The sequence below is a fragment of the Pipistrellus kuhlii genome, unplaced genomic scaffold (assembly GCF_014108245.1).
Source record: "Pipistrellus kuhlii isolate mPipKuh1 unplaced genomic scaffold, mPipKuh1.p scaffold_m20_p_2, whole genome shotgun sequence".
Classification (NCBI taxonomy): domain Eukaryota; kingdom Metazoa; phylum Chordata; class Mammalia; order Chiroptera; family Vespertilionidae; genus Pipistrellus; species Pipistrellus kuhlii.
Window position 1 is genome coordinate 163,704,626 of NW_023425515.1, and position 10,903 is coordinate 163,715,528.

The 10,903-nt window shown below is 49.5% G+C and overlaps 2 protein-coding genes across 3 annotated transcripts in view; one reads left to right on the top strand and one right to left on the bottom strand.

Moving 5' to 3' along the window:
- The window catches only part of RAB3B (RAB3B, member RAS oncogene family), a 77,364-nt gene extending 71,835 nt beyond the window's left edge, over positions 1-5,529 (bottom strand). Inside the window, exon 1 of one of the 2 annotated variants that reach the window (XM_045584597.1) lies at positions 5,343-5,528. The gene's annotated coding sequence lies outside the window, so the exon portion shown is untranslated. Of the gene's footprint in view, positions 1-5,342 lie in introns of both variants that reach the window. The other variant, XM_036447285.2, reaches the window with a different exon arrangement.
- On the top strand, positions 1,257-1,940 carry LOC118724220 (ubiquitin-conjugating enzyme E2 E2-like). Its single transcript, XM_036447286.2, has one exon. The coding sequence runs from the start codon at positions 1,305-1,307 to the stop codon at positions 1,908-1,910; it is 606 nt and encodes a 201-aa protein (XP_036303179.1). The 5' UTR covers positions 1,257-1,304; the 3' UTR covers positions 1,911-1,940.
- Positions 5,530-10,903: the final 5,374 nt, after the last annotated feature.

Sequence of the window (10,903 nt, forward strand, 5' to 3'; positions counted from 1 at the left end):
CTTTCCCAGTAGCTCAATGTAAATGTATGAACTTGGGTAAGTCACTTAAACACTGAGCTTTAGTGAACGCATCTATGACATGTTATTACCTACCTTGCAAGGCTGCTGTGAATTTTAAACAAGAGAATGTATATAAGAGTGCTTCCCTGTGTAGACAAAACTGCATGTGGCCTCATACAGAATCAGCCTTTATGAGCTACACCTGCCACAGGTGTGAGAGTGAGGAGCTAGGCAAGAGTAAAAACAGTTTCCATTCCTGCCTGATCCACTCCCCTTCATTTTACAGGTCAAAAATTGAGGCTCCACAAAGAGAAGTGATTTGTCCAATGTCACATAGCAAGTTGTAACCAGAACTTCTGTTATCTAATGACTCCCAGATTGGACTGGACTTAGAGGGAGAAAAAAAGAGAAAGAAGCTGCAACAATTTTAGAGTGAATAAAGAAGCATCCCCGCCAGGATGGTGTTGCTTAGAGCTTGAGCATCAACCTAGGAACTAGGAGGTCATAGTTCAGTTCTCGGTCAGGGCACATGCCCAGGTTGTGGGCTCCGTCCTCTATGGGGTGTGCAGGAGACAGCCGATCAATGATTCTCTCTCATCACAGATGTTTCTATCTCTCTCTCCCTTTCCTTTCCTCTCTGAAATCAATAAAAACATATTTTTAAAAAAAAGAAGAAAAGAAAAGAAGCATTCCCAGCGCCCTGATCATCTCCATCCTAGCACTTGCCACACTGTTTCTGCTCACACAGCGTAGCTTTCCCAGTAGGTAGTGTGAGATCAGGAAGAGGCAGAGGGCAGGGAGGGTCAGTTGGAAGGAACGTTCAGATGTAAGCCCCCGAGGGGGAATCTTTTCCAGATGGGGCTACCCAGATACATGGAAGAGAGATAAAAAGCATCCCAGCGAGCCGCTGCCCGAGGCAGATGGAAGCAGACAGGTCACTGCACAGGGGCGCGTGCAGAACCACACTCGTGGGATAAGGATCAAACACATCTTCCCTCTCCTTGGTGACAGGGCCTGGCAGCTCGCTGTCTCCGTGACAAGAAACACAGATGAAGGCCCAGGGACCACCTGGGAAGTCATCCCTTGGTCCCTGGCTAGGGAATGAAGAAAATGGCTCCTCTAGGAATTGGTGTGAGAAACAAATAATGCGGGGCGCGCGGGCGGGCGCGCGGATGGCCGGGCGGCGGCTCTCTCGGGCGGAGGCGGCAGCGGTGGCTTCACTCCCCCGGGCTCCGGGGGCGACCACCGAGCTGGGACCCCGAGCTGGGCCGGCCGGGGGCGGCGGCGGCGCGGAGGGATCGAACATGTCCACTGAGGCCCAAAGAGCTGGTGACCGTCCCAGCACTAGTGTAGGGAGTTCCGGTGGAAACCAACGTGGAAGTGTCCGGCAGGAACCAGAAAGGGAACAAGTCCAGCCCAAGAAGAAGGAGGGGAAAGTATCCAGCAAAACAGCTGCTAAGCTGTCCACGAGTGCTAAAAGAATTCAGAAGGAACTTGCAGAGATGACGTTGGATCCTCCTCCCAACTGTAGCGCCGGGCCCAAAGGAGACAACATTTATGAGTGGAGGTCAACGATATTGGGGCCCCCAGGATCTGCCTACGAAGGAGGGGTGTTCTTTCTTGACATCACCTTTTCACCGGACTATCCGTTCAAACCCCCTAAGGTGACCTTCCGGACAAGAATCTACCACTGTAACATCAACAGCCAAGGCGTGATCTGTCTGGACATCCTAAAGGACAACTGGAGTCCGGCCCTCACCATTCCTAAGGTTCTCCTCTCCATCTGCTCACTTCTTACAGACTGCAACCCTGCTGACCCCCTGGTGGGCAGCATCGCCACGCAGTACATGACCAACAGAGCGGAGCACGACCGGGTGGCCCGGCGGTGGACCAAGCGGTACGCCACCTAGGGCCTGCTGCCGCCCGCCGGCCCCGTGCAGGCAATCCACCAAGGGCATCCACAGCCCCCACCCCTCCGGACCTCCGTTCTTCTTTTCTTATTTTATTAAACTCTGAACCGTTATGTGGTGGTATGTCACCCTTCCCCCTTCTCCCTCTTTCCTCTTCCTGCTTTTCCTTTGCTTTCCCTCCCTCCACCCCTTCTCCTTCCTCCCGGTGGTGTTCCCTTTTTTTTAATTTCTGTTAACTTGAAAGATTTGGGTTCTCTTTCCCACCTCCTCGTGGATGGGAACTTTATTTTCAGTGCAAACAATGTTGATATCTGTAATAGTAAGAGCTTTCTTACAAAAAGAAAGAAAGAAAGAAAGAAAGAAAGAAAGAAAGAAAGAAAGGAAGGAAGGAAGGAAGGAAGGAAGGAAGGAAGGAAGGAAGGAAGGAAGGAAGGAAGGAAGAAAGAAAGAAAGAAAGAAAGAAAGAAAGAAAGAAAGAAAGAAAGAAAGAAAGAAAGAAAGAAAGAAAGAAAAGTGTCCAGTCTGAAAGGCTGCAGAAATAAATACCTCAGAAGCCAGCTTCGGCTAAGAAAGGGGGAGGGGAGGGGAGAGGAGAGGAAAAGAGAGCCCTAAAATCCAGCAAGAGGAGATGGATTCAATGCATGCAGTGATTGGATGGACGCTCCTGAGGGAAAAGGCATACGACTGAGTCAGGAGACCTGGGGTGAGCCTTTGCTCTCAGCAGTTGTGTAACCTCAGGCAGATCACACCGTGGGCCTCTGTTTCCTCATCTATAAAATGAGTTAATAAAACGACTTCCCTGGCAAACTGCTGTAAGCATTAAAACCAGTCTACGGGATAGTGCTTTATAAAAACTCTTATTTTTTTAATTTTGTTTATTTTTAATCAGGTCGCCCTGGGTAGTGGAAATAGCCTAGGTGCCAAGCCAAACAAACTAGATTCGGTTTCCGTGTCTATCATTTATTATCTGTGAGATCTTGGCAAGAAATTTCACATGACTGAGACACAGTTTCCTCGTTTGTATTTGTAAAAGCATTATTGGGAAGACTGTAGTCTGTGTTGGAAAAGCATCTAGATAGGATATGATATAGAAGAGGTGTTCCTATTGGGAACTTTCATCAATGAGGCATAAAGAGGAAATTGGCCATATGTGGACCTCACCCTAGTATATGCAACCTCCTCTCTAAAGCCATAATCTACTCATTTTTCTAATTCAACCTCTCCATCTGCTCACTTCTTAAGTGAGGAGAACCTTAGGGAGAGCCGCTCCCCTCTCCCTCCAGCAGCTCCCCACCCTTTAGGTCATTTCCCACTGACAACTCGTCACCACCAGCCAGCCTACCTCCTCGTTGTTTCCCTATAGAAACAGCTACCATTTTTCCAGCATCTACTAAATTCCAGGTATTTCCAATACATTCTATCTTGCATTAAAAGAAGCTTGGAAAATGTTCACTTCCTTCTTTCTCCAGGCTGGAGACAGAGAGCCATGGGTGTGGTCACCACAGAATGTAGGCACACTTAGAACATCAGTGGCCTTTCTCTTTTGTATAGTGCTTTATAGTTTATGAAAGTTCTTTCCCCACACACACACACACACACACACACATTTTCATATATGATCTCCACAACAATTCTTGGGGGTAGATAAAGAAATCGAGGCACTAGTACAACCACAGCTCAATGATTCATTCCGTCAACATTCAAGTGCAGTGGGCCAGGCCCTGTGCTACACTCTGGGGAGATGAAGAGGAACCGTAAGCAGTTCAAGCTCAGATGGGAAACCTTTTTAAACATCCCATATACAGGTTCCTGATGCCTCCCTTCCTATCATAATCCTTAAGAAAACAGGGATTTGTTTCTTGGGCTAGGGATCATTTTTGAATTTTGCCTTCTCTCGTACTGTTTCCTCCAACAGGAACATACTTTATTCCACTACTCGCTAAATCCTTCATGACGAGAAAGTCATCCCTGGCCCATCTTCTTCTAACAAAATGTCTCTCCTCTGGCTGACACGGCACCAGGGCTTCTGTTACCGCAGACAGGGCTTTTCGGGGGCTTCCATTGTTTTCTATCCTTTTTAGGCACAGAACAGTGGGCATCCACCTGCACACCACACACACACACACACACACACACACACACACACATACACACCCCTAATGTAATTTACTCTCCCCCACCCTTCTCCATCTGGATTCTGAGAAATTGGGGTGGAGGGCCCTGTCTTCCTCCTATCTCCCTCCACATTTCTAGTAGCTTCCAGAGGCTGCTGCCATGCTCTCCTTAAAAGTCTCTTCTCACACTTGGACTCCCAAATAGTCAGCCTGTGGATGGACTCTTCTGTCAGTGGTGGTTCTCTTCATCTTGTCTCCGATCACAGGTGGCAGTGTCATGGGGTCCAGTGTCTGGGTCCCCTTCGCAGTCTTCTGAGAGCCTGGGTTCCCATGGACTCCACTCTGGTCCCCCATCATCTTTGCCCTCTCCTACCTCCTCCTCCCCAGCCTGACCCAGTGCGCCCACCACCCTCCACTCCCCAAGTTCCCTGCCTGCCCCTCCGCTCAGGCACCGGACCCCGGCCCTAGGGCAGTGCTTCTCCAGCCCTCCCCTCTGCCCAGAACTCAGGTGCCCACACCCCAAACCCAGGGCCGCTCCCCTCTCCCTCCAGCAGCTCCCCACCCTTCCCACTCTAGGCCGGGTCCCACCTCCCCATTCCTCCAGACTTCCCAGCTCCAAGCCCAACCTTCGCCCCGACTCAGGTTACCCTCCTTGCCTGTGTCCAGCTGGGCAGGCTCTGCAGCTCCCAGACCTCCATACTCAAATCTCCGGTCCCTGACCAGCAACCCTGCCCTGCCCAGAGCCCCCTGCCCTCACCACCCCTCTCCTCTCCAGCCCCAAACGACCCCCGCCGCTGGCCAGTCCCCTCCCCTCAGCTGGGCGCCTCCACGCCTCCCCTCGCCCTCGCTCCTCTCGATCCTCCGGCTTCAGGACCCCCTTCGCCGCCCCTCTGCTGCCTGGTACCCTCTGATCACACTGCCCCCCAACCCCCAGCTCTCTCTCCTCCCATCTCCCCGCCCCCACCGCCCTCCGTTTCCCCCTCCCTGCGCTCCAGCGGCCGCTCACCATTTCCCCCAGCCCCTGCACCCCGTTTCTTGCCCCTGCACTCCCGCTGCACCCCCACCTACGCAGCCATCGGGGCTCCCCTTGCGGCCCTCACGGTCGGCGCAGGTAGACCCCCTTTCGGCGCCCCCTCCTCAGGCTACGCGCCCCTTCCCTGCGGCGGTGCCCCTTTCTCAGGGCCTCCCCACCCCCTCCTCCTCGGGGTCCCCTCCTCCTCGGGGTCCCCTCCGGGGCCCGGGGCTGGCTTCTCAGCGCCCCACGCCGCGGAGCGGTCCCTGGTCCTCCCGGGCGGGGCGCCGGGGCCGCGCCCCTTACCTGGGACTCCGGGTGCGGGAGAGCGGTTTGCCCCCCAAAAGCTCAGCGGGACGGCCCAGCCGGCAGCAGGGAGCAGGGGTTGCGGCGTGTTCGCGGAGCAGGCGCTGCAGGTCCGAGCGGGTCTGGTCAGGTCCCCACCACCCGGACTTGGGGCTGAGGCTCCGGCTGCAGCGACGGCCCCGTCCAGGCCCCACCCCTGCCCCGCCCAGGGGCGGGGTTCGTGTTAGCCCCGCCCGTCCCTGTTGCCCACAGGTGTCCCTGTATCCTGGGGGCCCTGAGCTCCCTAATATCAGAGTGACTATCGCTATTTATCTTTTGTAATGCTTTTTGATTTATTGATTAGAGAGGGGGAGAGGGAGGATGAGAGAAACACCGATTTGTTGTTCCACTTATTGATGCACTCATTGGTTGCTTGTTGTATGTGCAGGGACCCACACACAACCTTGGCATGTAGGGAGATGCTCTAACCAGCTGAGAGACCAGGCCAGGGCTGATGTGATTGATTTATCTTAACCCTCACGCCTCGCTCCACAGACTGAACTTCCTAGGTGATCAGAGAGCTTTGGTGATAAAGTAGATGACAATGGATACCGAGATTTGCCATTTCCAAAGCACTTTTCTGTCCATCACATCACTTCCTCCTCACAAAAGCCTAGGGAGAGACACAGAATCTGAAGTGCTAACTGCAAGAGGAAACTAAGCTAGATATCTTGGCATTGTCCCCTACTCGATACCCTTCATCCCATCAATCTGGTAATAATACCTTCTTAAGGTATCTACCTATCCCTTCCCTGTCTCTCCTCTCCTCTCCACTGCGCGCGCGCTCTCTCTCTCTCTCTCTCTCTCTCTCTCTCTCTCTCTCTCTCTCTCTCTCTTTCAGGCCTCCTAGCTTCTTGCCTGCACTAGTGCAACAGCTTCTTAATGGGTTTCCCTGCTTCCACTCTGCAGTCCATCCTCTACACCAGCAGTCTGAATGACCATTCTGAAGGTCGCCATATTGCCATCAACCTTGTTCAGCAAAACACACACACACAAAAACAATAACAAAATGTCCAGGGGCTCCCCATTACCAGCAGCAGCCTAGAGTGAGAAAGATGTTCTTGCCTGGTCATCAGAAAGTCCCAACTCCACTAGAGAAGGCGAGTATATGAGGTAATTGGCTCCGTATCCACCCACCCTGACCTGGGCTTCAAGTCTTCCTGAAGTCACGGAAGCGAGCTGCCAGCTTTGGTTTAGAATCACTGTCCTTCCCCACACTCTTCCCCATCTCAAATCTTAGAGGTCTGAGTCAGATACCAGAACCATTTCCCCCTCAGGTTTCCTTATGACCCTATCTACAATTTGTCTCTCCAATGTGGGGAACCACCCAATTGAAAGCCCCTCTGATCGACTTCTCTGTCAGACTCATTGTTATACTGTTCTGAGCTTCTCCCCGCGACTTCAACTCACCTTCCCACTGTCCATCTCCTGGCAGCCCTTTCTACTGTGCCCTCTAGAATCCTGTCCCTTTGAAAACAAATTCTCCTACACCCTCTGCTTCCTCAGAGAGTAGTCAGATTAGTTTTTTGCCTTTATTGAAGTTTGACCCTCCTCCAGGACTCCTTTTGTAGCCCTCTGCAAGAAGGCTTCTCACCTTTCCACTCCCCGCACATCATAGGACCAGGGGGCAGGGCCAGCACTGCCACTTCCATGCTTGTACAAAAGTTCCTTCTCCTTTGCTCTCCAGCCATACCACCTTCTACCCTTCCTCATCCCTGACCCTCCCCCGCAATGGCTTCTTTAAAAAAAAATCTATTATTTTTTATATATATATTTTATTGATTTTTTACAGAGAGGAAGGGAGAGGGATAGAAAGCTAGAAACATCGATGAGAGAGAAACATCGACCAGCTGCCTCTTGCACATCTCCCACCAGGGATGTGCCCGCAACCAACGTACATGCCCTTGACCGGAATCGAACCTGGGACCCTTCAGTCCGCAGACCGAAGCTCTATCCACTGAGCCAAACTGGTTTCGGCCACAATGGCTTCTTATGCGTTGATGATTTCAGCCCCTGGCTCCTGGTCATCCTCAGTAGCCCCTGTCCTGCCCATCCTCCTGCTGACTTCAGTAGCCATGTGGCTTCCTGATCCCTCAGTCCTTGGTCTCCTCTTCACATCACCTTGGCCACTGGCTCCCAGGGTCACACTCTGATCTCTGTAATCACCCAGAACTACAGTGTCTCTGTGTTCTTAAAAATCAAATATCCTATGCTGCCTGCTCCCTCACTCCCTTTCTCCCACAGAACCCTAGTTTCCTCATTTCAGAATGGGTGTGATGATAATGATTATTCATTCTTCACAGGCATAATGAGCCAACATATAAAACCATCCTTTTGCAGTTGCAAAACAATATGAGAACAGATGGTGTGGCGTTCGTGTAGCCTCGGGTCTTCTAATTACTTTCTCCTTCTCTTTCCTCTGAAAGGCCATCTAGTGAAATGGAGAGAGCACAGACTTGCAACCAGACAGATTTGGTTCCACCACTTGCTTGCTGTGTGATCTTATGTAAATTGCCTACTTTTTCTGACACAGGAACCTCATTCTCATTTGTAGAAATATGAGTAGCAACAGTAAGAGCTAGCTAGCTCCCAGGATCATTCACAGTGAAGATCAAGTAAGAAAATGAGACAGCGACTGGCAAGCACTTGACAAAGTGCCAGGAACATAGTAAGCACTCAGTAAACCGGAAACACTCTCATTATTACATCAGAAAAAGGTGCTATTTCGAACCACAACTCCCTTCTAAGGATAGACCCTAACGCACAGAAGGTTCTTTGTCCTACTTAGGGCCTTGAGGAATGTGAATTTGTAAGTGTGGGAAGAGAAGGAAGGGACACTAAATTGCTCTGAGGGGTGGGGGGGAAGGACAATTTGGAATTCACTCAGCAAAGTGGGAAGGAAAGGTAATGAAGAGAGCCTTCACAATGGGAGATGGGCTGGAGTTTCCAATATACAGGGGTCAGGGAGACCAAAGAGAAGGATGATCCAGTGACTTCAAGAGATCATGAGCCCTAGCTAGTCTGGCTCAGTAGATAGAGCATTGGCCTGCGGACCAAAGGGTCCTGGGTTTGATTCTGGTCAAGGGTATGTACCTTGGTTGCAGGATCTTGGTTGCAGGTTCCTCCTGACCCAGGCCCTGGTCGGGGCTTGTGCGGGAGGCCACCAATCGATGTGTTTCTCTCTGTCTTTCCCTCTCTTTTCCACTCTCCCTAAAAAAGCAATGGAAAAATATCCTCCAGTGAGGATTAACAACAAAAGAAATCATGAGACCGGAGCTGGGAAGTGTAGTGGGGCATTAAAGAATGAAAATGACAAGATTCAGTGGCTGATTAGCTCTACATTGGGGAGAAAAGAAATTGAGGCACCTAGGAGAGCACTCTGACTGGGGTGGTACCATTCCTTATGAAAAAGGGAAAAGAAGACAGCTCTGGGGGTCCAGGAGGTTACAAGAAGTCTACTTGTCTATTTCGCTTTCAAATAGGGCTAGCTAAGGGAATAAGTCACGCTCACACCCCCACCCCCTCTAAACCTTTTGCAAAGGTTTAGTCTCATACTCCCCCTTGTGCTCTAAATTGGAACTGCATCCTCTCAGAACTGACCAGTAACATTTCACTGTATTTATACAGCACATTGTTTATCCATTCATCCATTACACACATTTGAGTTGCTTCCACCTTGGCTTTTGTGGGGGAAAATGCTTCTATAAACATGGTTGTGCAAATGTCTACTTGAGTTTGTTCATTCAATTCTTTTTTTTTTTTTAATATATTTTATTGATTTTGTACAGAGAGGAAGGGAGAGATAGAGAGTTAGAAACATCGATGAGAGAGAGTCATCAATCAGCTGCCTCTTGCACACCCCCACTGGGGATATGCCCGCAACTAAGGTACATGCCCTTGACCGGAATCGAACCTGGGACCTTTCAGCCCCCAAGCCGATGCTCTATCCATTGAGCCAAACCGGTCCTGGCTGTTCATTCAATTCTTTAGGATATATATACTCAGAAGTAGAATTGGTGGTCATATGGTAATTATTTAATTTCTTGAGGTATCCTGGAAAGTGAAGATCTTGATATCAATTCACTGGGCATCAATTTCTGGGCTCATGTATTTCTTGTAAAGTCTTTATGTTCCTCAGCTTGAAAACTGTCTTGAGTTACACCTTGAAATATAAAGAAGGTAACAAAGTATAGTGTGAAAAGCATGAGTTTGGAGTAAAACAGGGGTGGTTAGAACCCAGCAGTTAGATAATGAGGGCCACTCCTATCACCAAAATTCCCTTTTCCATAAAATGAGGCTAATGTTACCTATCTCACTGGACCACTGATGGAATATAAAGAGAACAGATGAAAAGAACCTACCACAAAGTGGGACAATTCACTTAAAAGTACCTTGTTTTGGGACTGTGGTGCACACAACAGTATAGCCCCCTGGTCTAGAGGAGCATGGCTGGCTGGTGACAGCCACAGATGAACAAATAAGTTACTACAGTATATGGTGAGGAGCCAAGATAGATGTATTTGGGGAGGGATATTTTATCCTCAAGAGAAAGGTCAGGAAAGACTCTGGAAGAAGTGGCTCAAAATGTGGAGGAATAAAAAGAAGTGTTTTAGCCCAGTCAGCATGGCTCAGTGGTTGAGTGTCAACCTATGAACCAAGAGGTTATGATTCAATTCTGGTCAGGGCACATGCCTGGGTTACAGGCTCCATCCCCCGGGTGGGGTGTGCAGTAGGCAGTCGACCAATGATTCTCTCTCATCATTGATGTTCTATCTCTCTCTTCCCCTCTCCCTTCCTCTCTGAAATCAATAAAAATAGTTGTTGTTTTTGTTTGTTTTTAAAGAAAAGATGTTTTAGGCAATGGGAGCTAGCCAAGCAAAGACACAGAGCATAAGAGAACACGTTGTGAATGGAACTTGAAACAATTTGATGTCACCACAACAATAAAAATGTGAAGTCATGAATGGGAATAAATGAGGTTAAAGAAGTAGACAGCTGCTTAAAGGCCAAGGTGAAGACCTTGTCTTTATCCCGTGTCTTGGTTTGATCATGTCTTCAAATCCTTCTGTAAAATGGAGATTGTAATGTACCTTTCTCACAGGGCTATTAGGACTAAAGGCAAATGCAGTGGAATAACACAGAGCACTCAGAAGAGGGCCTGCCCATAACGAGGCCCAAGTGTTTCCTAATGTTAATACTCTTGTCTTGAAGGTGAAGGAAAAGGCTCTAAGCAGGGGAGTGACACTGTCACATTTGCATTTTGGAAATCAGGGAGGATGGATTATAGGAGAGAATATTGGTAGAGGACAAATTAAGAGGCTGTCACAAGAAATAGTCTAAGAAACAGAAAAAGTCTGCAGTGCGCCAAAACAGCAATAATGAGGATAGAGTGAATTCAGCTGTTTAAAAAGTGGAAGTGATGAGCTCTGATGCCCATTTGAATGTAGAAGGTATAAGAGCAGGAGAGTCCTAAATTAGGCCCTCAAGATTAGTTTTCTTTCTGATCTCCATCCCTCCCTCCA

Coding starts and splice junctions, on each gene's coding strand:
- LOC118724220 (XM_036447286.2), top strand. CDS start 1,305: ATGTCCACTGAGGCCCAAAGAGCTGGTGACCGTCCCAGCACTAGTGTA.